At 41.6% G+C, this 26,163-nt stretch overlaps 1 protein-coding gene across 1 annotated transcript; it reads left to right on the forward strand.

Annotated features, from left to right (window-relative positions):
- The first annotated feature begins 1,748 nt into the window (after positions 1-1,748).
- Positions 1,749-26,163, forward strand: GALNT3 (polypeptide N-acetylgalactosaminyltransferase 3). The gene is made up of 10 exons (XM_075529467.1): positions 1,749-2,263; positions 4,972-5,144; positions 10,063-10,212; positions 12,360-12,594; positions 13,068-13,185; positions 14,763-14,963; positions 17,930-18,061; positions 18,279-18,380; positions 24,549-24,701; positions 25,970-26,163. Exons 1-10 carry the CDS (start codon positions 1,749-1,751, stop codon positions 26,090-26,092), a joined length of 1,902 nt encoding a protein of 633 aa, XP_075385582.1. The 3' UTR covers positions 26,093-26,163.

Here is a 26,163-nt window from a genome sequence, read left to right on the forward strand (position 1 = left end):
TATACACCATAGTGAATGAAGGGGGAAGTGCAGAGTGGAGACCCAAGGCCCATTTGTCGGCCACTGGAGATCGCCTCATAGAGGGGTTTAGGAGAGGAGATGGGTCAGTCAGGGTGCGATGTAGTACCGATGAAGAACACAGCTTTCCCCCAGATCATGGATACTTCCTCCCCCCACCTACCATGATCCGAATTCTATCTTGCAGGGTTGGATAGGACAGAGGTTGTACACTGGTACATATGAGGGCTGGAGGCACAGGGAATCCAGGGTGGATGATACCTCTAAGACCAGGGGTATGAGGGGCGATGCTGGGAGAGTGGAGGGTGGGTGGGTTGGAAAGGGGAAACTGATTACAAGGATCCACATGTGACCTCCTCCCTGGGAGAGGGACGGCAGAGAAGGGGGGGGGGGAAGGGAGACTCCGGATAGGGCAAGATATGACAAAATAACAATTTATAAATTATTAAGGGCTCATGAGGGAGGGGGCAGCGGGGAGGGAGGGGAAAAAAGAGGACCTGATGCCAAGGGCTTAAGTGGAGATCAAATGCTTTGAAAATGATTAGGGAAAAGAATGTACGGATGTGCTTTATACAATTGATGTATGTATATGTATGGCATTGTGATAAGAGTTGTATGAGTCCCTAATAAAATGTAAAACAAAACAAAACAAAAAAAGCCCCAAAGATTGCCCACAGCCTCCTGAGAGACCCTTCAAGTAGAGCCGCATGCCATTTCCCTTTGCGACTGGATCTTGTATTTGTGTGAGCTATTGAACACAGCCCCCAGATTACAAGATATTAGGTACCCTGAGTTTCTTGTCTTCTGTGTGTTCTGGCAGGACCCCAGAGTAGTACCTGGTAACCACATCTTTAGCTTTGTTTGGGGAGCATGCTAGGTTTCTTCTTGGTGAAAGTACTTCATAAATCTTAATTGGTTTGGTTAGAGTAGCTGTTTATAAGTTAGAAAAATATGCTGTGGACTAAACACCACTGATTCAGACGTGGCATCCCTGGCTGGGGCAAACAGTGGTGTTTGCCATCCGAGAAGTTGGCTGTTTGGATTTACCCAGTGGTACTTACCCTGGCATTCTACATGTGAAAACCCAGCCATTGTAACCCTGTGGAGCACACCTCAATTCTGACAATCGAGGTGTTGCCGTGCATGGAAATCAACTCCACAAATGTCAATCATTAAAAAAAAAATGTTATCTGTATACTTAATATGAACCTTTTCAATGCCCTCATCAGCTGGTGATGCACAACTTACTCTATTTGTCAGATTAATGAAGTCCTTTGGTCCTTTGGTTATCAAGTATCAGATAACCTATTTTTTCAAATTATAATATATATTTACAAAAAAATAAATTATGCATATTATGCAGTAGATATTAGCCAGCATTTACAACGAATGTGTTTTGTGCTAAGGAGAAACCCCTCATATTTCATAGACCAGTAGATTATAGTTAGTTATGCCAATTGTGCTTCGGCAAGGGTGGCTTCTTTGAGGGCAAAACGTCTCGGGACTCTTGTTAATCAAATGAGCCTAATGCCCATAGGTCATGCTCACTTGGTGCCTGAGTGAATGAATTGAGACATGCCTATAGGACAGCTGCTAATGTCATCTCTCATTTTGTTTCTAGATATTACCATATAAAGAAGCCTTCTTGCCAGCAAATCTATGATAAAAAATATAAGTAACAGAAGAAACTGTAACTGCTGTTTCTCAAGTGACAAGCTTTTAATGTCAGAATGGCTCACTTAAGGCGACTAGTAAAATTAAATCTTAAGAGACATTACCATAAAAAGTTCTGGAAGCTTGGTGCTGTAATTGCTTTCTTCATAATATTTTTGATTTTAATGCAAAGAGAAATGAATGTTCAATATTCCAAAGAGGAAACAAGGATGGAAAAGAACATGAAAAACAAAAACAATATGTTGGATTTAATGCTTGAAGCTGTAAACAATATTAAAGACGCAATGCCAAAAATGCAGATAGGAGCGCCTATCAGGCAAAGCATCGATGCTGGTCAGAGACCTTGTTTGCAAGGTTATTATACGGCAGCAGAATTAAAGCCTGTTCTGGACCGTCCGCCTCAGGATTCTAATGCACCAGGTGCTTCTGGGAAACCATTCAAGATAACCACGTTAACTGCTGAAGAGCTAAAAGAAAAGCAACTCGGGGAAGCCAAGCACTGCTTTAATGCTTTTGCGAGCGACAGGATTTCTTTACACCGAGACCTTGGACCGGACACTCGGCCACCTGAGTACGTTGAAGAATATCCATAGTTCACACTTGTTCACCCAGGTTAATTAGCTAAGGAAGTTGCTTATTCTTCAGTCAACTCTGACGGGGGAAGTCAGCAAGTACCATTGACTTGTTTGTTTATTTTTTGTTTCTCATGCTAGCTATCTTTATTCCTTAGCCATGCTGGCGAAGGCAATGGAAGATATGAAAAGTTACTTGCATAGAAATGAGCAAACTTAAAAAAGTTCCATATCTGATCTCTCTAGATGCACGAAGAAATACTCTGGGAATGTTTTGGGCTTCTTATTTGTGAAGGAGGGACTTTAGTGTAGTGGTGGGAAATGTAAGAGGTGGAGCTGTTATTGTTTCTCTAGGAATTGCTAGGATTCTAGGATAAAAAAGTTAAGGAATGCGCCAAGGCTTCAGAACTAGTAGAAGTTGCTATCTAGACTCATTAAGCCACAGACTTTGTGGCTAATTTCTGCGCTCTAATTGTAGATCAGAATGCCTTGTGCTTTGCATGAGTTTGAAGGGGAGAATATTTTTATAATTAGTATTTCAACGATGCTACTGTCTCTGGAGCGTGTGGATATTTAAGTGCTGTTTCCCCTTTAGCTACTGAGAGGCCAGCATTCCTTTTTATTAAGTTACCTTATTATTTGTCTCAAGTACATTGTATTTTTATTAGGAATTCTCCCCAGTTTCCACGAAGCTGACTTTTTGTCCTTTGTTAACCATTTTGCTCTGTGTAAGGTAATGTTTAATCACTCTACTTGGACTGAAATGGCTAAATATTTATCCCAGCACTTATAAACCATCATATAATTATTCTATCCTGTCACCAAGACAAACAGTAAGCAAACGATGCCTCTGTATGTACTTTCTGGCGATAGCAGGCTCACATTTGGCAGTGAACCTGTCAAGGAGGACTTTCATAAACCTCGTCCTATTGATTCACTCTAGTTTTTCTAGATGTATGATCATGAATACCTGCTCTAACGATATGAGGCCTTTACTGTTGACGTTGTACAGGTTAGGTTTCTCTTATTCTAATTTATAGGTTGAGTTGCTCATAATTTTCAAATCTAAGTATGAAGAAATGAATGAGAATGTAAAATATGCACACTGTTCTAACAGGGCACCCTTCCTTTCCTATATTAATATTTGAAGGTAATATTATACTTTACTGATATTAGGGAGGTCCTGACTGAAGAGTAAGCTATATCACGAATCAAGAGACATAATTTTCATGTTCTTTGACACGACTATCAGTATTAGCTCAAGCTGATCTGCTTTGCTGACACAGCATTGAGAAGCTGCCATACCTTTCCATAATGTCCATCATTCAGTAACTTGACAAGTCACTGACCGCGTTAAGAGCTTCACACACGTACACACGCTCGTGGAGAGCATAGAACTGGGTAGAGTTGGGGAAGGCTTAATGAACCTATTTGTATGTCAAGAAGGAATGTTTTCTAAAGAATTAGTCTTTTTCATGCTCATTGGGAATACAAATCGAGTTTCTCCACAAACCATTGGTGCACGTGACTGATCACGTAAGCATATTTCTATCCGCCAACCTTTTCAAAAGGTTTGACTGGAAACGTACAGTCACTTTGGCAAATTACCTTAATGCACTACTTTAGTGACATGTGACGGACACTTAAAGTTGAACATGCTTATTATTTTTTAATGGAATTTATTGAATCATTCAATCATCACAGAAACATAATGGGCTGGAGCCTGGGGGCTCTAGTCTCAAAGGCTACCCCTATTTCAGTGGTGTTAGGTCATTTTTATTGAAAGAGACATTTTGTAAAATGAATTCAAGGTTAACTTATGACTAATATTTCTAGCTAGTATATAACACCAATGATTATTTAAGAACTGCTTATACTCTCTCCTGGTTTCCATCAACATTTCAGAGGGTGAGAGAAGCTTTAAGATTCTGCATCTTGAGCAGAAAGCACAACATTCAACCTGCTCTCTTTCGATCATTGTTTTTCTCATTCTATTACAATTTTCACGAAGTTTATTTGTGACTTTTAACATGTATGTAGATTTTTAATTTTAAATTTCTAAATAAGTTTTTTAAAGGAAAAAGTTAAACACAAGTCTTATTCAAATTATTTTTTAGTTTATTGTGGCGACTTTTTTATAGCACATGGAAAATGGTAAGTGCTCACAAGTATTTGCTGAATTGAATCATTATAAAAAATAGATATTTTCTTTTACTTTTTTTTGGTTTGTGTGTAGATTTAACATTTGACTAAATGAACTTGCCAGATGTGATACACTTGGCAAAATATAGCTTAACAGAATATCTAAGAGAATGAGTATTCATTTCTTAACATTACACAGTTTTTAAAGTCGACAAATAAGAAAATAGATGATTTCTTCTAGACAGGAGGAGAATGTATTTTTTGAAACATAGAAATATTTACTGTTTTGCATGTTGTCTCACTTATAACTGACTCATTTTTCAGGGTGTTATTTATATTTAACATTGTATTGCTTAAAATATTTGATATGTTATAATCCATATTAGTGGAAATGATTGTTGGATAAATGGTCCACTTGTAAAATAAATTGTTTTGATCTGTCTAGAGTTATATAACTTTAAGGTCATTTTCAAAGGGATGAAAGTTAATGAGAATTTTAGTAATGGTAATTTCTGTGAGATAAAATAAGAAAATCAGTAATGGTATCTCTTTCTTTGACTTCTAGGTGCATTGAGCAGAAATTTAAGCGGTGCCCTTCTCTGCCTACCACCAGTGTCATAATAGTGTTCCATAATGAAGCATGGTCCACACTGCTTAGGACGGTTCACAGTGTGCTCTATTCTTCACCGGCCATCCTGCTGAAGGAAATCATTTTGGTGGATGATGCTAGTGTAGATGGTAAGTAATCTCATGCCAGATAAATTGCTCCCTAAGTCCAGGTGGTGTTGGCCAAAGTCTATTTGGTTAGGTTGTGCTATTTGTGTCCAGCCCCGAGAGGGGATCTGTTAGCCTGGATGGTAAGTATGACAGGTGGAAGCGGAATCTAAGAGTGCCCATGTTCGTGCATTACAGGATACAGAAGAAATGACTGAGCCGCCATTTTCATGGTTTGCAGCCCTCGACAAGAGCCATTTGTTGTGCAGTGAGCGCAGCGGGTAGGGCCGTAGACTGGAGCTTTTGCTTGAGTCCTGCTGCCTTGATTTCAGTCCTAGCTCTAATTGCTCCTAGCTGTGAAGCTAGAGCCGGTCGCTCAGCTCCATGTCTCCGTGTCCTTGGAAGATGGGGCAGTGCTTCATTTGATCTAACCAGCTGATAAACCACTCTCTTGGCCATCAAATCACCTCTGGTTCATTGCGATTCAGTAGGACTGGGTAGAGTTGCCCTGTTGTGTTTTTAAAATTGTAACTCTCTACGAGAGTAGAAAGCCTTATCTTTCTCCTATGGAGCTGTCGGTGGTTTCAAACTACTAACCTTTTGGTTAGCAGCTCACTGCATAAATCACTATACCACCACAGCTCCCTTGTAAAGCTAGCTAGCTCACTCACTCATTCACCCTATTCTATCTATTTATCTATCTATCATCTATCTGTAAATAACCAACCATCCAACCAAAGCCCATTTAAATTAATATGCACTCTTTCTCTGAAGTGTCCACTTGTACTTTGAGGAAATAGGGAGATAATACAAAACTCCTAGGCTTATTATAAATAAGTCATAAATGAGTTCTTAGAAATCACTAAAGAGACACCGTATTCTGTTTTATTGGGATTCCTTTAAATTTTTCAACACTTTACAAAGTTAGCTATGTGCTTTTATGTGTTTCCATTTAAAAGTGTAAGGAAAAAATTAGTCATTAAGTTGCACAACATTTAAGATGGAAATCTCAAAGCTAATCCGAGAAAACCAATTTGCTAAACTTTCCGCATCGCAGTTATCTTTAAGCACTAAGCCTGTACCGATTGTTCCAGTGGTACAGAATCCGCTCCCGAATGGGCTGAGAGTCAGCACTGGGTTACTGACGGTGCTCCAGGTGCCCGAGAAACGAAAAGACCAAGCACTGCTTACTAAGAGAAATGTCACCAACTATATGTGATTATAAGATGTTTCCAGGTTTCAGAAATTGTCTTAAGTGAATAAAACATAAAATCATTAACGTGATTTATTTAATCATCTCAACTGGCCATTCTAAATGATCTCACGTTTCCAAATGGAGTATCCATAGTGAACCGAGGTTGCATCCTTAAGTAACATCTAGGTGGGATGAAGTTGCTTCTTGCAAGAGAATTTTGAACTAGAGATGGAGCCTGCCTCCAGATGGGGAAGTGTAGCGTAGCTCAGGTCCCCTGGATTCGTTACGTACCGTAGGAGGCTGATGCAGTCTCCGATATCCCTACCCAGCCTACTTTGTCACTGTAAAGTCACTGATTTGTTGATGGTTCACGCTGTACTTTCTTCTTGTTCTTTCTATCGAATTGGGCCACCGTTCCTGGAGTTTTAGGGGATACTTTATTAAATTCTGACCTCTGTTCATATGATGTATCTTAGGGGAAAATACTTTAGAAATTGCTCCCTCTTCCTTGGTTGTTGAAACTCCTTTCAGATTATTTTGTCTTTCCCAGCAGTGGGGCAAACGAGGGCACACTAATCCCTCAGTTGAAGTAATCTTCCGTTATCTCTCCCACAAACACAACGCAACATTAAAGGAAACCAGAAACAACGGTGACAGTCCTTGGAAATCTCTCTGGTTCGGCCCCTGTCATCTTTCCTTTCCATCTTTCCATGTTTTCTTCCTGCTCACTGTAACGAGCAGCATTGTTTATCTTCAAAACTGTCATCAATCCAGTTTTGAAATCTGATGTTTTCTTTTAACATTGTTATTAGTCTGTTTCTGTTCTCTTCAAAACTTTATTTTTAATGAGAGTGGCAGTCTACGTGTATTTTACGTAACCATTCTGCTCTTTTCGTCCCGTAGTGTTACTCTGAGATACTGCTTGAAGGTCCTTGTGTTTGTGTTGTTTGTCTTATCATTTTTTAAAACTCCTTTTATTGGGGCTCGTACAACTCTTATCACAATCCACACACACATCCATTGTGTCAAGCACATTTGTGTATTTGTTGCCATCATCATTCTCAAAACATTTGCTTTCTACTTGAGCCCTTGGTATCAGCTCCTCATTTTTCCCCTCCCTCCCTGTTACCCCTCCCTCATGAACCCTTGATAATTTATTAATTATTATTATTTTGTCATATATTATACCATCCGAAGTTGCCCTCCACCCACTTCTCTGGTGTCCGTCCCTCAGGGAGGAGGTTATATGTAGATCCTTATAATCTCTTCCCCCTTTCTCCCTCACCTTCCCTCCACTCACCTAGTATTGCCACTCTCATCACTGGTCCTGAGGGGTTTGTCTGTCCTGGCTTCCCTGAGTTTTCAGTTCCTATCTGTAGCAGTGTACAATCTCCAGTCCAGCTGGATTTGTAAGGTAGAATTTGGATCATGATAGTTGGGGGAGAAAGTATTCAAGAACTAGAGGAAAATCATATATGTTTCATCATTGCTGCACTGCACCCTGAATGACTTGGCTCCTCCCCGTGGCCCTTCTGCAAGGGGATGTTCAATTTCCCACAGATGGGCCCTGGGTCCCCACTTTACACTCCCCCTCATTCACAATGCTATCTTTTTTGGGGGGTTTTGATACCTGGTACCTGGTACCTGATCCCTTCAACATCTTGTGATCTCCAGGCTGGTGTGCTTCTGCCATGTGGGCTTTGTTGTTTCTCAGGTGGAGGCCACTTGTTTATCTTCCAGCCTATGGGACCCCAGATGCTGTAACTTTTGATAGCCGGGCACCATCAGCTTTCTTCACTGCATTTGCTTATGCACCCGCTTTGTCTTCAGTAATCATATCGGGATAAGCTGGTGTGCTTCTTCCATGTGGGCTTTGTTGTTTCTCAGCTAGATAGCCGCCTGTTTATCTTCAAGCCTCCAGGACCCCAGACGTTATATCTTTTGTTTGCCTTATCTTGAAGTATGCCTTTGGATGTGTGAGGAGAATTAGAAAGACTTGTTTCAGTGCTTTGAGTATTTTGACAATTCTTTATCATCCTCATCCATGCTTTCAGAGCTGTACTCATAGCCAGAATTACCTTTGCATCTAAGTGTAATGTGTCTAATTGAATCAGGCACAAGCCATCTCTTTGACTGATGAGTCACCACTGTGGAGGAAAATGTGTCTCTAAGTGCCATAAAGAAACCTGTGAAAATAAAATCTATCGGCCCTGATTTCAACTTTCTTAGAGTGAAACAGAATAAATGTGTGGGTATTCAAGTCACCATGAAAAACATTAAGTCAGCATGAAAAACATAGAAGATAAACCAACATTTTCAGAGCCCAATTCAGGCACCAGGCTTAGTCTTAAACGCTTTAACTCGTGGAGTAGCCCCATTTCAGCCTCCTGGAAATCAACTGGGGGCTAGGGGAGGTCCTGCCGATCCCCAGTCTCTAGATAATGAACAGAGGCATAGAAGGGTAAAACAGCCTGCACAGGGTCGCACGGCTTGTACTGATGCCATGGCTGGACTCAAGGGGTGGGATTTCCGTTCTAGCCCTCTCACTCAAGAGGACTCTGAGCAAAGACTAGATTTGGGAGCCGTACAAGATTAGACAGTGTTCAGAAGTTGCGTGTAAAAAAACAAAAGCAGTAAAACACTTTCCACCAGGGAAGAGGGATTATCGAAGAAATCTATAGTGGCTCCATTAAAAAAAAATCAATGCCCATCAAGACCTTTGACATTTGTTTTATTTCACAGGTCTCTTAAAAGCAGAACATCTTGACGATGACATGTTGCAAACAAAGTATAATCCCTCTCGTGTTTCAGAGAATTTTGAGATGCTTAGGATGAGTGTGGAGAGTTGACCTTATGCTGAGCCAGCAGGTTTAGGTCCTGGTTTTGCTGGAGCCCCGCCTCTGTGCGCCACTGGACAAGGAATCGGGAAGTGCGTGGTGACAAGGCAGACTCGAGATGCTCGTCAGAAACAGGAACGGCACTTGACATGTCTTCCCTTCGCCTGCTGCTTCCATTTTGCTCATTCTGTATCACACCCAGATTGGAGTATCGTAAATCTAAAATTGCACACGCCTTACAAAAATTTTGCCTGATTTAAAATTCACTCACTTATACATTCCTTCTCTCAACTTTTAACTGAGGAAAAAAATAATTCTGTCACAAGCTTCCAGAACTTCTGCATAATTTCTACTCCTTGTAAAACTATCCCCAAACTGATATACTCCTGGACTTTCTACCCACCTTCCTGTCAGCATTGTAGTCTCAAAGTATTTCAATCACTACGTAGATCTCAGAGAAACGTTTTGATATTTGTAACTTGTTTCTAAAATTTCTAGACTTAAATGCCAATGTTGTAAAATTGATAAACATGTTTTTGGCCAGATTTGATTTCTTTCACCCCTTTCTTAATGTTCTCAGACCTGTAAATGGGTCATCTTCTAAACCCTTGGGGTACAAGGTGTGTACTGATACACATCTTGTGAAAGGATGCAGGGTAAGCATACTGTACAATGGTATGTGTGATGGTTAGTTCAGAAGGGAAGATTTGCCTTACCTTAATAGCACCCCCTTGCCCAGTGAAGAGGTAAAATAAAGACCGAACTTTTATTTTAATGGCAGAGTTTGTGTCACTAGATTATGAATGGAGGAGAGTCACTGCTCTGCCACTTCTTGATGATCTTTCATCAGGTAAAAACAAAAGTACATTTAGGAGAGTGGATACTGATTTTTTTCCCCTATTCCTTACAGAATACTTGCACGGGAAACTAGAAACCTATATAAAACAGTTTTCCATCGTGAAAGTCGTGAGACAAAAGGAAAGGAAAGGTCTGATCACTGCACGGTTGCTAGGGGCAACAGTGGCCACAGCGGAAACGCTCACATTTTTAGACGCTCATTGTAAGTATGTATGCATAGACATCATTGTAGCATTTCCCTTCCCTCCTGCTGAAAGCAAGGGTGCCTTTTCTTTAAGTAATTGTATTTTCTTCAACATCGTCTCCAGCTGGTGATTTTAGCAACCAGAGCCCAAGCAGGGAAATAGCTCTGCTTGTTCATGTTTTTAATATTCCTCATCTTGAATATCTTTCAGCTACTAGCTGCCCCTGGGCATTATGCTTAGCTGGGGTTTCTTCAAAAATTCGTGTTTTCTCTCTCTCTCAATCTCTCTCTCTCTCCCTGCCTCCTTCCTTTCCTGTCTCTTACACTTCTATCTCGTCGATCTTACACTTAAATAAAGGCAGTTTCAATATAATCAGCTCAGTGCTTTAATTTGCCCGTGTACTGAAACTTTTAATATCCCTTCTTCAACTTAGTTCCTCTCAAGGATTTGCCAACTTCCTCCTCTGCCAATTTAGCCATTGCCCACCCCCACCCCCGGCTACTCTTGGCACCAACCTCTGTGAACCTGGTTGACATTTTTTTTCTTGTTGTTGCTTTTGTTGTTGTTTGTGGGATTTTAATTTTTTTCCTGGTGTGTTAATGTTTTCAACTTAATTCAGCTCCTGCCATCTAGTCCTTCGAACTCAAAGTGACTCTCTAGGACTGCCCCGGTGGGCTTCCAAGACTGTGACTCTTTTCCCCGCCAAGTTTAGTTGGTACATAATTTTTACACATCACAGAATTGAATAGTTCAGTTATTCAAACATATCAAGGGGGAATTGTATAATCAGCACCTCATCCATCCTAGAGCACGCCTTTCCTCTGTGTTTAATTCGCCCCTCGAGTGAGCTGTCCAGTCACAGCTCAGGTGCGCCCTCCCCTTCCAGCCTTCATTATTTACTCCCATCCCCCTCCAAGACTGGAAGCCTTGACAGGAGTAGAAAGTCTCATATTTCTCCCATGGAGCATCTGGGCAGTTTAAAACTGCTGACCTTAGGGGCTAGCAGACCAAAATCTTAACTACCCCAGCTCCTCTTGTGTCAGTGTTTTCAAATAAAGCTTTTAGAAAGGATTTTTAGGAGCAGTGTTTGATGTTAATGTTAAATAGCAGAATAGATCACCCAATCCTTTGAGCTATACGATTAGTGGGGTTTATTGTTCCTATTTGAGTTTTTAGCTTTGAAATGGCTTGGTTTTCGGTTATGGTTTTGAGCATGTTCTCATTGTTACAGAAGGACTTGTAGATTTGCCTGAGTAATTTAGAGCTTTCACATCAAGCCCTCTATTAATAGCAGACAGCTTAAAAATGAAGAGCGTCTAAAGATAAGCAGGAAAAACCTTTAAATAAAAGGAAACAGCCCATTTTCTAATAATTCCACTCCCAAATGAAAATTATCTCAGGCCTACTAATCTTCCCCGCCAGGCAAATGTGCCTGATTGTGGGTAGGTAGTGTTTGGTTCCCCCTAAAACCTGACTGCCAATCTCTGCTCAGCAGGGAACCCTCTCAGCATCTCTGAATTCACTGTGAATTATGTCAGACGCAGCTGATCCTGTGTCCAGACTTAAAGGTGCACAGGGCTTCTTGGCTCCACCTCTTTCCTTTTAGGAACCGGGCAGCTTTGAGTCTTCCTCCTTCTCTAATTCTTCAAAAATTCAGACTCGTTTCTAAGAAGAGCCCATCAGAAAAACTAGTATTTCAGTGGCTGTATCTTACTCAAGGATACAAGTTTAATAAACCAGAATACAGATCTTTTATGGGTGAGTTGATTTTGACCAGCACAGTTACCTTTCTTTGTTCATAGCCCATTTTTAAGGCAAAACACATGAGCTGAATCCTGAATTTAGCAGTATTACTTCTTTTATGGGGCAAAAAGTCTTCTATTTAGGTTTTTTTCCTAACATACACAAAATCTTTACCTTTTTCATTTCACTTTCATTCTCTCTCTGTCTGTCTGTCTGTCTGTCTCTCTCTCGCTCTCTCTCACACACACACACACACACACACACACACACAGTTTCCATGTATTAATATTTGAAGCACACATGACTTTGGTATTGTTATTCTCTGTAAGCTGATCCTCTGCTTCCCCACACAAAAAAGCAAAGCCAACAAACAAACCCTCAGTTTTTAAAAACTAAGCTAATTGAAACTGCTTTTCTGTAGGTGAATGCTTCTATGGTTGGTTAGAGCCTTTGTTGGCCAGAATAGCGGAGAACTACACGGCTGTTGTGAGTCCAGATATTGCATCCATAGATCTTAATACTTTTGAATTCAACAAGCCTTCTCCCTACGGAAGTAACCATAACCGTGGAAACTTTGACTGGAGCCTTTCCTTTGGCTGGGAATCACTTCCTGATCACGAGAAGCAGAGACGGAAAGATGAAACCTACCCAATTAAGTAAGATGATTGTTCTCAAAGTCTCAGCATTTGCACCCCACGGGGTGTGGGGTTGTTTGAATATGTATGCACCGGTTGCTTTCACAGCACTTGCCTATGAGGTAAGCCCTGCCAAGGAAGTAACACCCACTCTCTGTATGTAAGGAATACAAAAGTCATTTGCTTAGGTACTCACACACATGGCCTGGAGTGGGAAGTGCAAGTTAGTGATGTCTTAGGCTTTCCGCTCTTTGTGTCTATTTAAGCTCGATTGGGAAAAGTGAATCAGTAATTATGGTTTGCTGGGAGAAAACACTTAAAAGTGTATGTGTGTGTGTATTCCCCCGACCAAAACTTGACTTTGAAAATGACAGTGTTAGTTTTGTTGACCTACATGAAAAGCTTTACAAGGGTGATAGCTGATTAATTTGCTTGCAGATTGATTCACTTGCTCTTCGTGCTGTTTTATTTTTTGACAATGGATTATTTTTCAGAACACCCACTTTTGCAGGAGGTCTTTTTTCCATATCAAAAGCCTATTTTGAATATATTGGAACGTATGATGAAGAAATGGAAATCTGGGGAGGTGAAAATATAGAAATGTCTTTCCGAGTAAGTTTATGGAGATTATATACAGCATATACATTAACTGGTGAAATATACTGTGTTCTGATTGGTTGATACCGATTAAAATGCATGTGGGCAGTAGTTACTTTCTGTCTCTTCTAAAATGTAGTTGCTGGGAAGTTTGCAAGAAAGATACTCTTCTTTTAAAGTGTAACTTAGAATATTTATTAGTCATTGCCCGTGTAAAAAGAGGAATCCGTTAAACTGTGTCTAGGCAATAACCCCAATTAATGCACTTGTAGTTACTGAATTCCAGCCAGGATAAATATCATTAAGTCCAGTGCTTCAGGAAATGAGTTGATTATCAAGGGAGTCAGAATGGAAAAACATTTATGTATAATTTTTAAGGACATTGGGCTTAGCCCTTTGAATTAAATGAGGTGGTTTTTCTTCATACACATTAAAAGTTAATATGAGAAACAAAACGGAGGTTTTGGATGGTCTCCACATGTACCTCATTTATTTGATTTCATGAGTTCGTTTTCCTGCAATTTATAGTTCATTTTTCATACCTTAGATTGGAATGTGGTGGAAAACGGGGTGGGTTAGGCGTTAGAAGATGTAAGTTTGGCTCCGGTTCCTGAATGCATACGTCTTGGCAGTGATTATCTTAGCTGAGCTTGAACCCCGTTAGGGCTGGGGTCTTTTCCTACTTGTTTTGGGTTCCCAACACCCAGCACATTTGTATCCCACCCAGTTTGTTAATTTGAGCACATCACTAAGTTTTCGTGTATGTTTAAAAGGTGGGGAAAGGCGAGAGAATATGATTGCTTTCCCTAACACTAGTATGTGCCATTAGCCATGACCTCATTTCAGACTCTTATTATTTAAATACCCCTCGGAAGCCTCCACAAGGAGCGCATTTCAGATTTTTTTTAACTTTGTGTTTATTTCTGTCAAGGCCAACCAATTATCAAGAGATTTAAGTAGAAAAGTATTGATTTCATGATTTGCCATTTTATTGAAAGCTATTGCACATAGGGTTTGGTTTCTTTTGAAGCTCTGTGTTTAATAGGGGTGTGTTACTTTATAAAGACCAACTGCTGCTTAGGGTCACTTGAGCACACTGTTGGCGTCCTGCCGGTCTGGAGTTGTTGATGATACAATTCCATGTTTGCGGAGTTGGTAGATGCTGGTTCATGGTCCTCAGACTGCTGGTTAACCTACTAGAAGAAAGACACAGGGAGTGACTACTTGCAGGGAAAGAAGAGGGACGTCAAAGCCAGAAGAGCCCTTAGTCTCCTGTGCAATTAGAATGCTTCCACCATTGTTTGCAAAAGGAGACATTTTGGAATTCGTTCGTATAAGTTGTCTGGAAACACTTTTGTTACCTTTCTTCCCCCAAATATGAGCTTTTGTTGTCTCTAGTGTTTGGGTAGTTTAATTTTTTAAAAAAGTTTATATGTAAGTGCCTCTGTTGAACTTTGAGGGGGCAGTTATTGTTGGTGAAGTTACAAACCATGTTTTCACTGTTGTAATTAAAGCCGTAGTGGTACACTTAAATGCAACACTGTGACCTTTCTGCAGTACTGTGGATTTAAACACATATCATTAATTGTCAGGTGTGGCAATGTGGTGGGCAGTTGGAGATTATGCCTTGCTCTGTTGTTGGACATGTTTTTCGCAGCAAAAGCCCGCACACCTTTCCAAAAGGCACTCAGGTGATTGCCCGCAACCAAGTCCGCCTCGCCGAAGTCTGGATGGACGAATACAAGGAAATATTTTATAGGAGAAACACAGATGCGGCAAAAATTGTCAAACAAGTAAGTTCAAACCAACCAACCAGCCAAGCAGCCCAAGAAACATAACTCTCCCCGCCCGGAGCCGATGCGGCCTCATTGTGACCCCAGAGCAAAGGGGAGAAGGCCCCGCGAGTGTCCGAGACGGGAGCTCTCTTCATAGAGAAGCCTCCTCGGACTCCTGCAGAGTGGCCGGGGTGGTTTCAAACTGCTGACCTTGTATTTGGCAGGCCAGCGCATACCCACTGTCCTACCCGATTTCCTTAGCCAAGTAAGTTAGTTACTTAAGTATGTATACTAAGTTTATGTGTCCTGTTGTTCATTTAAATCTCAAATAGAAATCATAGAAAACTAATTTGGTGGGGTGGGGTGCTGGTTTTTGTTTTTTTTTTTTTTAACTTGAACTCTTGAAAAATATGCCTCCTTCAGGTTTATCATTTAATGAAAGGAATTATTACATAAGCGGGCTGCTTTTTAACAATGCAGATATTCTAATTGATGTTCCTTTTAGCATGGAAGGAACTTTGTTTTTCTAAAATGACTTAATTCAATATTTTACTCAAAATTTTAAAATGAGGTTGAGTGGTACCTATTGATAATGGTTTTGGGACATATAATTAACTCATCTATAAGACATAGATAAAGTGCCCTTTTGAATTGGGGGGGAGAGAAGAGTGACAGGAGAATGTGAACCAGGAATGCTGAAGCCTTTTCTTTCCACGTTTGGCCGCTACTATTCACTGAGGGTGCTACCTTGACAAAGCCCCGGGCAGACTCGACATGAAGATACAGCTTCATGGAGCAGACGTGGTGTGTATGCTTGTCACGCTTTACTCTCCTTCCCTGTCTTCAGAGACAGGCTACCTGGCTGGCCTGTCTCTCCAGGTAGCTGTGAACTAGGAGAGTGATACGTGCCATCCAGTGTACGGTGCTGCTGTTACTGACCTGCCGTACATCTTGATGCTCAATTGAATAGAACCAAGTTCCAACCAAGCTTAAGATTGACAGTTGATAATCAGTACAGTCAACTTAATGACATGCTTCAGTGAGTGGCGTCGGAACTCCTGGTAGGAAACAGTGCTAATTTGAGGAGTGTTTCTTGTGGATCCAGGATATCAATATTTTGACTGTTGTGGTAAAGAAAGATCTGGTTTCACCTTTTCATTGTTGTTTCTGCTGCCCAGTGTCATGTCAGTAGTATGCGAAATCTGAACACTGGCGGATTAGATTGAAGTCTTTGTTCCCCCAGCCTGCCAAAGCAAGATTATGGCCAGGCAGGCACACATGGGTACTCCAAGAAGCCAGCCCATGCCCGGCTTGTCATCCACAGGGTTAATGAGTCAGGAAGCCTTTCTTTGCCACCGCAAGTTAGACAGGCCTACCCAGTACTCATAAAAGGCCTAGGCTGGCCAGAGAAATTGCTAGAGCCTCACACTGTTCTCTAAAAGACCTTGGCTCATGACATTGGAGTTGGCATAAGATAATATTTTCCTTAGTTGAGCAGATAAGCTTGCATATTTACCTTTTTATAAAAAGCCCTGGCGATTAAGCGGTAGGCTGTTCATTGAAAGGTTAGTGGTGTGAACCCACCAGCCTCACCTTGCAAGAGGCGAGAGTAGTCTGCTGCCTGCTTCTGTAAAGGTTACAATGTGGGGCGCCTTCTGGGGCAGCTCGACTCTATCCTAAATCTAGCCAACAAATGAATTCTCCTCTGACAATTTGCCTATTGGTCACATACCATTTTAGTCCAATAATACTCCTTTTAAAAACAAATGTCTTCTTAATCCCATAAAGGAGGGGGAAATGAAATTCATTTTGCTCAAAAATGCCCCCTTTCTGGGTATATTATTAGGCAAGACCACTGTTGAACTAAACAGATCATTTCCAACTGTGTTATTTTTTGTGTGGTCTTGACTGGAGCCAAGCAATAAATTGTTTCAGATATTGACACTGTTTATATATCCCAGCTTTCTCACACCACACAGATCAGTGGATACACTTTTAGGGCCCCTGATAGCACTCTGGGTTAGGCATTGGGTTCCTCACCTCACGGTCAGCAGTTCAGACCCACCAGCTGCTCTGCGAGAGAAAGATGAGGTGGTCCGTTCCCTTAAGGCTTCATCGTCTCAGAAACCCTATGGAGTGTTTCTCTGGGTCGGAATCAGCCTGGTAACAGTTGGTGTTTGGTTTGGTTTGGGTAAAATTTGGGTGCTCCCACCCCCATTCCTTTTCTACAGCAGCTTATGGTAGGAATGAAGAATAAAATGGACAGTTTGGCATGTCTGAATGGTGATTGCAATTGAGTTCCATCTTGCAATTTACCTCTGATTCTTCTTTTTTTTATTAATCATTTTATTGGGGGCTCACACAACTCTTATCACAATCCATCCATACATCTATTGTGTCACACACATTTGTCCATTTATTGCCCTCATCATTCTCAAAACATTTGTTTTCTACTTGAGCCCTTAGTATCAAGTCCTCATTTTTTTCCCTTCCCTCCCTCACGAAACCTTGATGATTTATAAATTATTATTATTTTGTCATGTCTTACACTGTCTGATGTCTACCTTCATCCACTTTTCTGTTGTCTGACCCCCAGGGAGGGGGTTATATGTAGATCACTTGTGATTGGTTCCCCCTTTCTACCCCATCTTCCCCTTACCCTTCTGATATCACTACTCTCATTACTAGTCCTGAGGGGTTTATCTGTCTTGGATTCCCTGTATTTCCAACTCTGATCTGTGTACATCTTCTGGTCTAGCTGGATTTGTAAGGTAGAATTGGGATCATGATAGTGTGAGGGAGGAAGTATTAAAGAACTAGAGGAAAGTTGTATGTTTCGCCAGTGCTATACTACACCCAAACTGTTAGCTCTGATTCTTAAAAAGGTTTACCTATAAATAGGAAAGATAGTGTTTTAAGTGCCATATCAGTGATATCAGTGCATGTTTGATTAAGCACTCCCTGCCTTCCTCTGCTCTCTCCAGAAATCATTTGGTGATCTTTCAAAGAGACTGGAAATAAAGCACCGCCTTCAATGTAAAAATTTTACATGGTATCTGAACACTATTTATCCAGAAGCGTATGTGCCAGACCTTAATCCTGTGATTTCTGGATATGTGAGTATTCTCAGGTTCCTTTTTCACTCGACACATTCCTTGCCACAAACATTTTGTGGTTCAGGGAAAATTGCCGAAATATCTTTTGGCTTATTGTTTTCTGAGATCTTACATTATTATAATCACTAACCCTACTTCTTGGCTGAAATTCATTGAGGGACTTTTAAAGTGGGCAGATTTTAAAAAAATGCATAATGTAACTTGTGTTTTTCTTTAGATTAAAAATTTAGGTCAGAATCTATGTCTGGATGTTGGAGAAAATAATCAAGGAAGCAAACCATTGATTATGTACACGTGCCATGGACTTGGGGGGAACCAGGTAAGCACTGGGTTCAGAACCCACCCATCTGATTAGTCCTTGCAAACACAAGTAAGTCCTCTGCTTTCTAATGGGGTGACAGGCAGCTAAGCTGGCATACAAAAGTGTTCGCAGACAAAGTTTGGCCACTGATATGAAGGGTCTACTGTGCCCTCTTTGGTCTTTTACTCTAGATGAATAGAATGCAATCAGAAATTGCTTGTACATTCAGTAGAAAAGCATATGAGAAAGCAATGGAATATTGGCATTTGAAAAATGTATAAAGAGGATCTGTGGGCAACGGGCTTTTTGACGTTTGTGCAACGATTGGCACGGTGATGTCGCAAAAGCTTGCGCAAAGGCCACGTGTGACTGGATTTGGCATCTGATTACACCCAGTGGTAACATCAGAAGAGTGGAGCGACCAGTTATTACTTCTTTCCAGTCGGGTTCTCTCAGCGTCTTCTTTTACAAAAGGAGTTTTCTTGATATTCATCGATTACTGATATCCCTGATTTATTGTCATTCTTTGACTGGTGTGCCAAATAGCAGTCAAGTGTAAAATGTTACCAACTTGGCTGACCATGGAATCTTTGGGTGGCGTGGATGGTGATTGAGTTTGCCTGCTGACTAAAAGGCTGACATTGAGGTCACCTTGGCTGAAGGCCTGGTGATCTGATTCTGAGAAGTGTGGTAAGGAGAACGATATGAATCACAGTTCTTCTTTGCCACGCGTGGGGTTACCAGGATTCGAAGCCCCCTTAGTCGCAACTGGCTACATGTAGAGAACATGTTAAATTTTCTCTTTTAACTTCCTCCCTTTTGACAAATCAGTTTATGCCCAGAGTATAAATTTGTTCACTTAACACATTCACTGAGTGATTCCTCCGTGCCAGTGCTCCGCTGGGTCCTAACAATTTCCTGCTCGAAAACCAGGTTTTAAAATGGAAAGTGATAGTATGATAAGGTTTGAACTAAAGTATTTTGAGTGTCTCAGCATATACTAGGGGGTACCCCCAAACAACCCAGAATTCTGCTGGGAAGAGCAGAGCTTTGTAGTACACATTTTTCCTGCTAGGCGAACACCCAGAAACTGGCTCTGAGTTAGTGAACCCAGTGACGTGACCTGGGCAGGTTGTCTCTGGTCACAGTAAATTTTTTCGTCAAAAACAATTTTGCTCGAATCTCGTTTTTTTTGTGTGTGTGATGACCAATTTAAGAGAACAGTGTGAGGCTGTGATATCTTGTTTCCTGCTCAGGCAAAATGTGGCAGAAACGGTTGTGATGTTGTGCACAGCTGACAAGGACAGCACCTTGGGGAAACTCAAGGGCACGAGTGGTTTTCTTATTTCAAAAGAGGTGCAATGCCGATCGATGACAGACCTTGTTCAGGACGTCTGTCAACTTCCCGAGCAGACAAACATGTCTCCTTGCAGTGCATTTGGAGTTGGTTCCCCCAGGTCAGACTGCTAATCAAGCTTTCTATTTAGAGGTTCTGAAAAGACTGCGTAACAGTGTGCAACAAAAAAGGCCTGGTTTGTGGCAGACAAGGGTCTGGATTTGCCACCACGACAACGAAACTGCTCATGCAGCCCTCTCAGTGCACCAGTTTTTGGCAAAAAACAGCATGCCTCTCTTGCCCCACGCACCAGGCTCACCTGACCTCGCTTCTGTGCGGCTTCTTTTAGTTGCTGCGAATGCAGAGTCAGGAAAGGAGAGCAATTTGACCAAGTCGAAGAGGTGAAGAAAAAAACTGAAGGAGGTGCTGGTAGCCGTCCTAACAGATGAGTTTGAAAAATGTTTCCAAGAATGGAATAGCAGATTTTACAAATTTATTGTGTAATGGAGAGTATTTAGAAGGGGATACGTTTGTTTTGTAAAAATATTTAAATTCTTTTTTTTTTTTTTGCATCTCCTCTTATTTGTGGACACCTTCCTTAGATTATGTGTCCATACCTTTTCCTGGGGAAGATGACACCTAAACTTATTATTATGTTAAAGATAATTAGGAGTTAGTAGAAATGAGAACTGAATGCAGGGTGTGTGTACTTAGGAGAGGTGCTGGCATGTGTCTTTTCTCAAAGCTAGTGGTTATTCATTGGTCTGGGATCCCAAGGTCAACAGGTCAATGGCGGCTCTGTGGGAGAAAGATGGGACTTTCTACTCCCGTAGAGAGTTGCAATCTCAGAAACCCACAGAGACAGTTCCATCCTGTCCTCTAGGGTCGCTGTGAGTGGCATCAACTCAGTGGAAGTGAGTTTGGTTTTGTTTTTTATGGCATATGTGGAGGGGTTTTCACAATGTTAAACATGTAAACTGTGTGCTCCTGATTCCCAAGGAGATGTGGTGAAATCATTTGTTACATTTTGGGCTGCTAGGTCCAGGGGCAACAGTCCCAACCCACGAGCTGCTCCAGGGGAGAGATGAGGCTGCCTACTTGTGTCAGGATTGACAGCTTGGGAAACTCTATATAGGGTTGCTATGAGTTGGGATGGAGCCCTGGTAGGGTAGTGGGTTGCTAGTTGGACTTCTAACCATAAGGTGAGAAGTTCGAACCCCCTCTGTCCATCATGGGAGAACAGTAAGGGTTTTGCTCCCATAAAGCTTTGCAGCTTTGGAAACCCACAGGGGGTGGCTCTGCATTGTCCCACAGCATCTCTCTGGGTTGGAATTGACATGACAGCGGTGAGAGTGAGTATGGGTTGGAATTGACTCAATGGCAGTGGGTTTTAGGCTTAGATGTTAGAACCATATAAATAAATAAATAGATAGATAGATAGATAGATAGATAAAAGGACTCTTGTTTTTTACACTCAAAAACAAACTCACTGCCATTGAGTCTGGCACTCCTTATGGGAGAAGAAAGCCCTGTCTTTCTCCCTCGGAGCAGCCGGTTATTTCAAACTGATGCCCTGGGGGGTTGCAGTGCACTGTGTAACCTACTGTGCCACCAAGCCCTGGCATCATTCAAGACCCCCAGCCGCCCTCTGTGGGGTCACTATGAAGCAGGACAGACTCCATGGGTGTGAGTTCGAGACTGTGCTAATGAAAACTAAGTCTGCATGCAAAGGGAAGAATTTCCTATGTAAAAATGATATTAAATGTTAATATTTGTACATATAATGCTCGCTTCCTCTAGCATTCCATGTATTTCCTCTTAAGAGCAGAAGTTGTATTTTAAACATATTTTAAAATCACTGCCACCAAGATACTTGTATCATTCTCTGCCTCTGAAATAATTTTAAAATTACCGACTGTAGCTGTTTTATAGAACTTTGGGGAGATGGAGAAAAATTTCACATATTCTTCTAAACAGATAACTTGTTTATAGTATAATGTAGTTATAGCACCATGGTAGTAGTGAGACTATCGAAGTCCCTAACTTTGTGAAGGAGAAGAAAAAGGGAAACATGTAATTTCAGTCTGAAAAAAATTTGAAGCAAGGTGGTTGAGATTGTGTGCGGTGTGTGTGTGTGTGTGTGTGTGTGTGTGTGTGTTTTCAGAGTTCAGGAAATGATATTCTGAAGGGAAATGTACAGTGGAGTAGGGAGAAGCAGCACGCTCCAGGAGAATATCTTCGTGGTGGAGGGAGGGGCACGGACAGCAGACGAGAGGTAAGGGCATGGGTGGCCAGAAAGAGTGTCCAGGAGCGGAGCAGTGCAGAAAGGGTGAGGCATGATCTCAGAGAGACTCTGAGGAAGCTGCTCCTGAAAGACTGTGGGCTATATTTAAGAACTTACACTTGGCTCAGTGCAACAGAAGCCGTCGGGTGTGTGTGGGGAGGGCAGGGGGTTGAACAGGAGTGTACTATGAGGGGGCATCAAGCAGTTTATGGGGGAAAAATCAAGTATCTTTTTGTTTTCCCAGGAATTTTCGAAGCCCCCTATTCCCTGGTATATACGTTTAAAAGGTGGTTCTGAGTCCTAGCATCCTAATACGGCCCCACTGGCTTCATTTTGTTTTCTTAAAATTGTTTTAATCAATACCACATTTAAAGTAAATCATGAAGTTTAGTGTCTTGAGTCTCCAACAAAAACCTGTTTCTGTGACCCAAGACCAGAAGAGCAAGATGGTGCCAGTCCACCACTGCCAACGCCCCCAAAAGAGATCACATTAGAAGGTCCTAGGTAGAGGAGGAGGGAAAAGGTAGAACATAACTCAAAATCTTAAAAGAAATAAATAAGCCCAGAATTTCGTCAGATGAGGACTGATGGATTACCTGAAACTGGGCCTCTTTTTGTCACCCTTTAAGTCTGTAAGTGAATGCAGTCCCTTGGACCCATCTTTAGCCGAGCAGTTGATCTACATGGGGAACAGTAACGCTAGGGGTGGGGGGGTACCCACTCCTTAGAATAACCAACTGAATGAGATCCAGAGGACAGAATTTGCCCAAGGAGAAGGTTCAGATGGGTTATAAAGGCAGGAGGAATAGAAACAAGAGACACAGGAACAAGTGGGATAGATGATGATACATCGGGGAAGTTGCAATGACTGTATTTGAAATATTGAATGGAAAATTGATTTGTTATGTAAACCTTCGCCCAACTCCAATAAACATGAAAAAAGAAGGCCAGTCAAGTTGTTTTTGTGAGAACAGTAAAAGAGGCATGAAACTAAAGCCCGGGGACATAAATTCAAGATCCATTGCTCTGTCAAGTCAGCTGACTTCAGTGGAGTGCTTGCCCTCGTGCCTGCCCAGCCCAGAATCAGGTCTTGTTAACTAGTAGTATAAATGCTCCTTATTCCATTACTGAAAATCAAGGAGGTCAATTTTGTCTTGAGAATACCAGTCTGACTAAGGATTTCATTGGTAATGAATGTTGCTAGTAGCTCTGTTGTCTGACGTGGGTCTCACGAGGAAGCCCTCCAGCCACACATGCAATCCTCACAGAATTGATCTTCAGTGTGGTGTGGGCGCTTCTTAGAGGGGGTAATTTCCTGCTGTTGGAGACATTCAAGGAAAACCAAATAGGGAAACCAAATCCCCTTGAGGGATGAAAAACAGTTCCGCAGAGAGAGAGAGAGAGAGAGAGAGTCAGACGGGTGTTGCAGGCAGAGCTCAAGAGAGCAGTCTTATCGTTAAGAATGCGCATGTTCTACTTTGGTTAAATCGTGTGGAGGGAAGACAGTATATCATTGAGACAATCGTTGACGTATGATAAGAACGGAAAGCGTCCACGTGCCAGTCAGACACTGACATGTAAACCGAGGAAGGAGAGGACCGTCGTGTCAGGCCAGTGCTGTATAGGGATGACTGGCGGCAAAGTGGATCACAGGCCCTGGAGCAGAAACGGAACCAAGTGGGAGTTAGGGGGGTGGGGTCTGGATAAGGAGCGAGGACACTGTAGTCGGCATCGACGAGATGGTAGCATTTCAGATAAAATTAAAATGTTACTAAATATAGGTTTAGGGGATAGAGAGAGAGAAGCAATAATAGTAACAATAACTAAAATTTATTATTTACCACATTTGCTGGTCATTGTTCTAGGGCTTATCATGTATTATTAATTTTACCTTTATAACCTTATGGGTTCAGAGGTATTATGCATGTTGAAGGGGAGGAGATGGAGGTTTGGACAGGACTCCCTAGTGCCTACTTAGGTGAAAATGCCATCGGGGTGGGTAAGGGAGACGGCATTCACGTGGACAGGAAGACACACCTGTGCTGACTAGAACTTCTCCAGGCACAGTCTATGGAGTACCTAGCATGGCCCCCTCCTCCCTGATAGTTTCTAACTCCTAGGATGGGCAGAAATACATTTTTCATTATATTTCAGTAATGCACTAAAGGAAGGCTACGATGTCTTTTTAAAATTTTATTTTTATTGTATTTCATTAATCATTTTATTGGGGGCTCGTAGAACTCTTATCACAATCCATCCATCCATCCATTGTGTCAAGCACATTTGTACATTTGTTGCCATCATCATTCTCAAAACATTTGCTTTCTGCTTGAGCCCTTGGTATCAGCTCCTCGTGTTTTCCCTCCCTCCCCGCTCCCCCCTCCCTTGGGAACCCTTGATAATTTAGAAATTATTGTTATTTTGCCATATCTTACACTGTCTGACGTCTCCTTTTATTATTTTTGTTTGCTCGCTATTGTCTTATTTTGTTGAGCAGACACGACTTGTTATTTTGCAACAGAGGATACAGGGTGCTTTTTCAGTGACAGCATTTTTCCTTCCATAGTACTTCGAATACTCTGCCCAGCATGAAATCCGGCATAACATTCAGAAGGAATTGTGTGTTCATGCTGCGCAAGGTCCTGCTCAGCTGAGGACATGCACCTACAAAGGTCACGGGACAGTTCCTGCCGCAGAGCAGATCTGGGAGATCCAGAAGGTACCTCGGGGAAACCAATTCATCCCTTTCTGTCAGCCTGTATTCAGCTCTCATGGCTGTCGGAGGAGCCCTGGTGGCACCCCTGGCTAACAGCATGACTGCTCACAGAAAGTTGGCGCTTCCAGGGCATCCAGCAGGTGCATGGGAGAAAGACCCGGTGATCCCCCTCCGAGATTATTTGTTTACATTGTCACTGCCACTGAGCAGGTTCCGACTGCTAGCGACCCTGTGGGAGTCAGGCTGGGACTTCTCTTGTGGGTTCCCGAGACTGTTGACTCAAGATGGGACTAGAAAACCCCCTCTGTCTCCCGCAGACAGGCTGCCCTCTAAGTGTTGACCTTGTTTGGGGTGAGCAGCCCAACTGGTGATGCGTTGTGCCATCGGCCGCGGGACTCCCATGGGGCAGCTCTACCCTGTCACCTGGGTGGGTTACTTTGGGAAGGAATTGAACTTGACTGAAACCTATGTAACAATAGCAAAATTGCTTATTGGTGAAAACGTGTGAAATACAGTACATTCATACTACCCACCAGAATTTGTGTACCATTGCCAGCTTTCTCTTCCCATGTGTATGTGCATAATGTTTAAAATCTCTACACGTTCAATGCTCTGAGAATCAAAGTAATTGGTGGTTGGAGTTCTGTTTATTGCTATCAGTACAGAATTGTTAATAATCATATTTTATGATTTTTGAGGGTATTTTACTTCTTGTAATGGTATTTTTCCCCTTTCTTTCTTGGGTAGCGAGGGGGAAATGACTTTTTATCACCTAAGGTGACTAGGTCATTCCTCGTCTGCTTTAGTATATTTTTGTGAATCTAAAATTGAGAAAACGCATGAAAGATCTCTTCTGTCTCAAGTTGTCTTTAAGTATATGTTTTAGTACTCTACTGAAGCATAGCAATTCTTTTGCTTTGCAACCAGAGCACCATAAGGACTAATGGTATTTTAAAGAATTTTCCATTTAAAGATCTACAGATAGAATGGTTCTTGTTTGAAAGGTTTATTGAAAGCTTGCTCTGTCTACTCCCTTAATTTTTTGTAATATTGCGTGTGAATTGAATGGTAATGGTATAAATGGTGTTTAAACTATAAACCCAGATCCTGCTATAATTAATATTAGAGAGATTTATTGTTAAGAATGATATGTATTTGATCGCAAGCCACCCTTTAGCTTCTAATAAAGTAGTTTTCATATTTGTGAGTTTAGCAAGGAGCCTTGACATTTAAAGTTTTTTTGTTTTGTTTTGTTTTTCCTTTTATTTCAGGATCAACTTCTATACAATTCATTCCTAAAACTGTGCCTTTCACCAAATGGGGAGCATCCAAACTTAGTGTCCTGCAATCCATCAGATCCACTCCAAAAATGGACTTTTAGCCCAAATGATTAAGTGTTCCTTAAACCCAAGGAGGTAGAAAAGGAGGTATTCTTTCTCGTAAAACTGTGACTAGGCATACACTG

The sequence above is a fragment of the Tenrec ecaudatus genome, chromosome 13 (assembly GCF_050624435.1).
Source record: "Tenrec ecaudatus isolate mTenEca1 chromosome 13, mTenEca1.hap1, whole genome shotgun sequence".
Classification (NCBI taxonomy): domain Eukaryota; kingdom Metazoa; phylum Chordata; class Mammalia; order Afrosoricida; family Tenrecidae; genus Tenrec; species Tenrec ecaudatus.

Bases quoted from the DNA above. Each gene is read 5' to 3' on its own strand.
- GALNT3 (XM_075529467.1), top strand. From the start codon at position 1,749: ATGGCTCACTTAAGGCGACTAGTAAAATTAAATCTTAAGAGACATTAC. The intron at 18,062-18,278 runs GTGAGTATTCTC...GTTTTTCTTTAG, and splicing joins ATCCTGTGATTTCTGGATAT to ATTAAAAATTTAGGTCAGAA. The intron at 24,702-25,969 runs GTACCTCGGGGA...CTTTTATTTCAG, and splicing joins AGATCTGGGAGATCCAGAAG to GATCAACTTCTATACAATTC.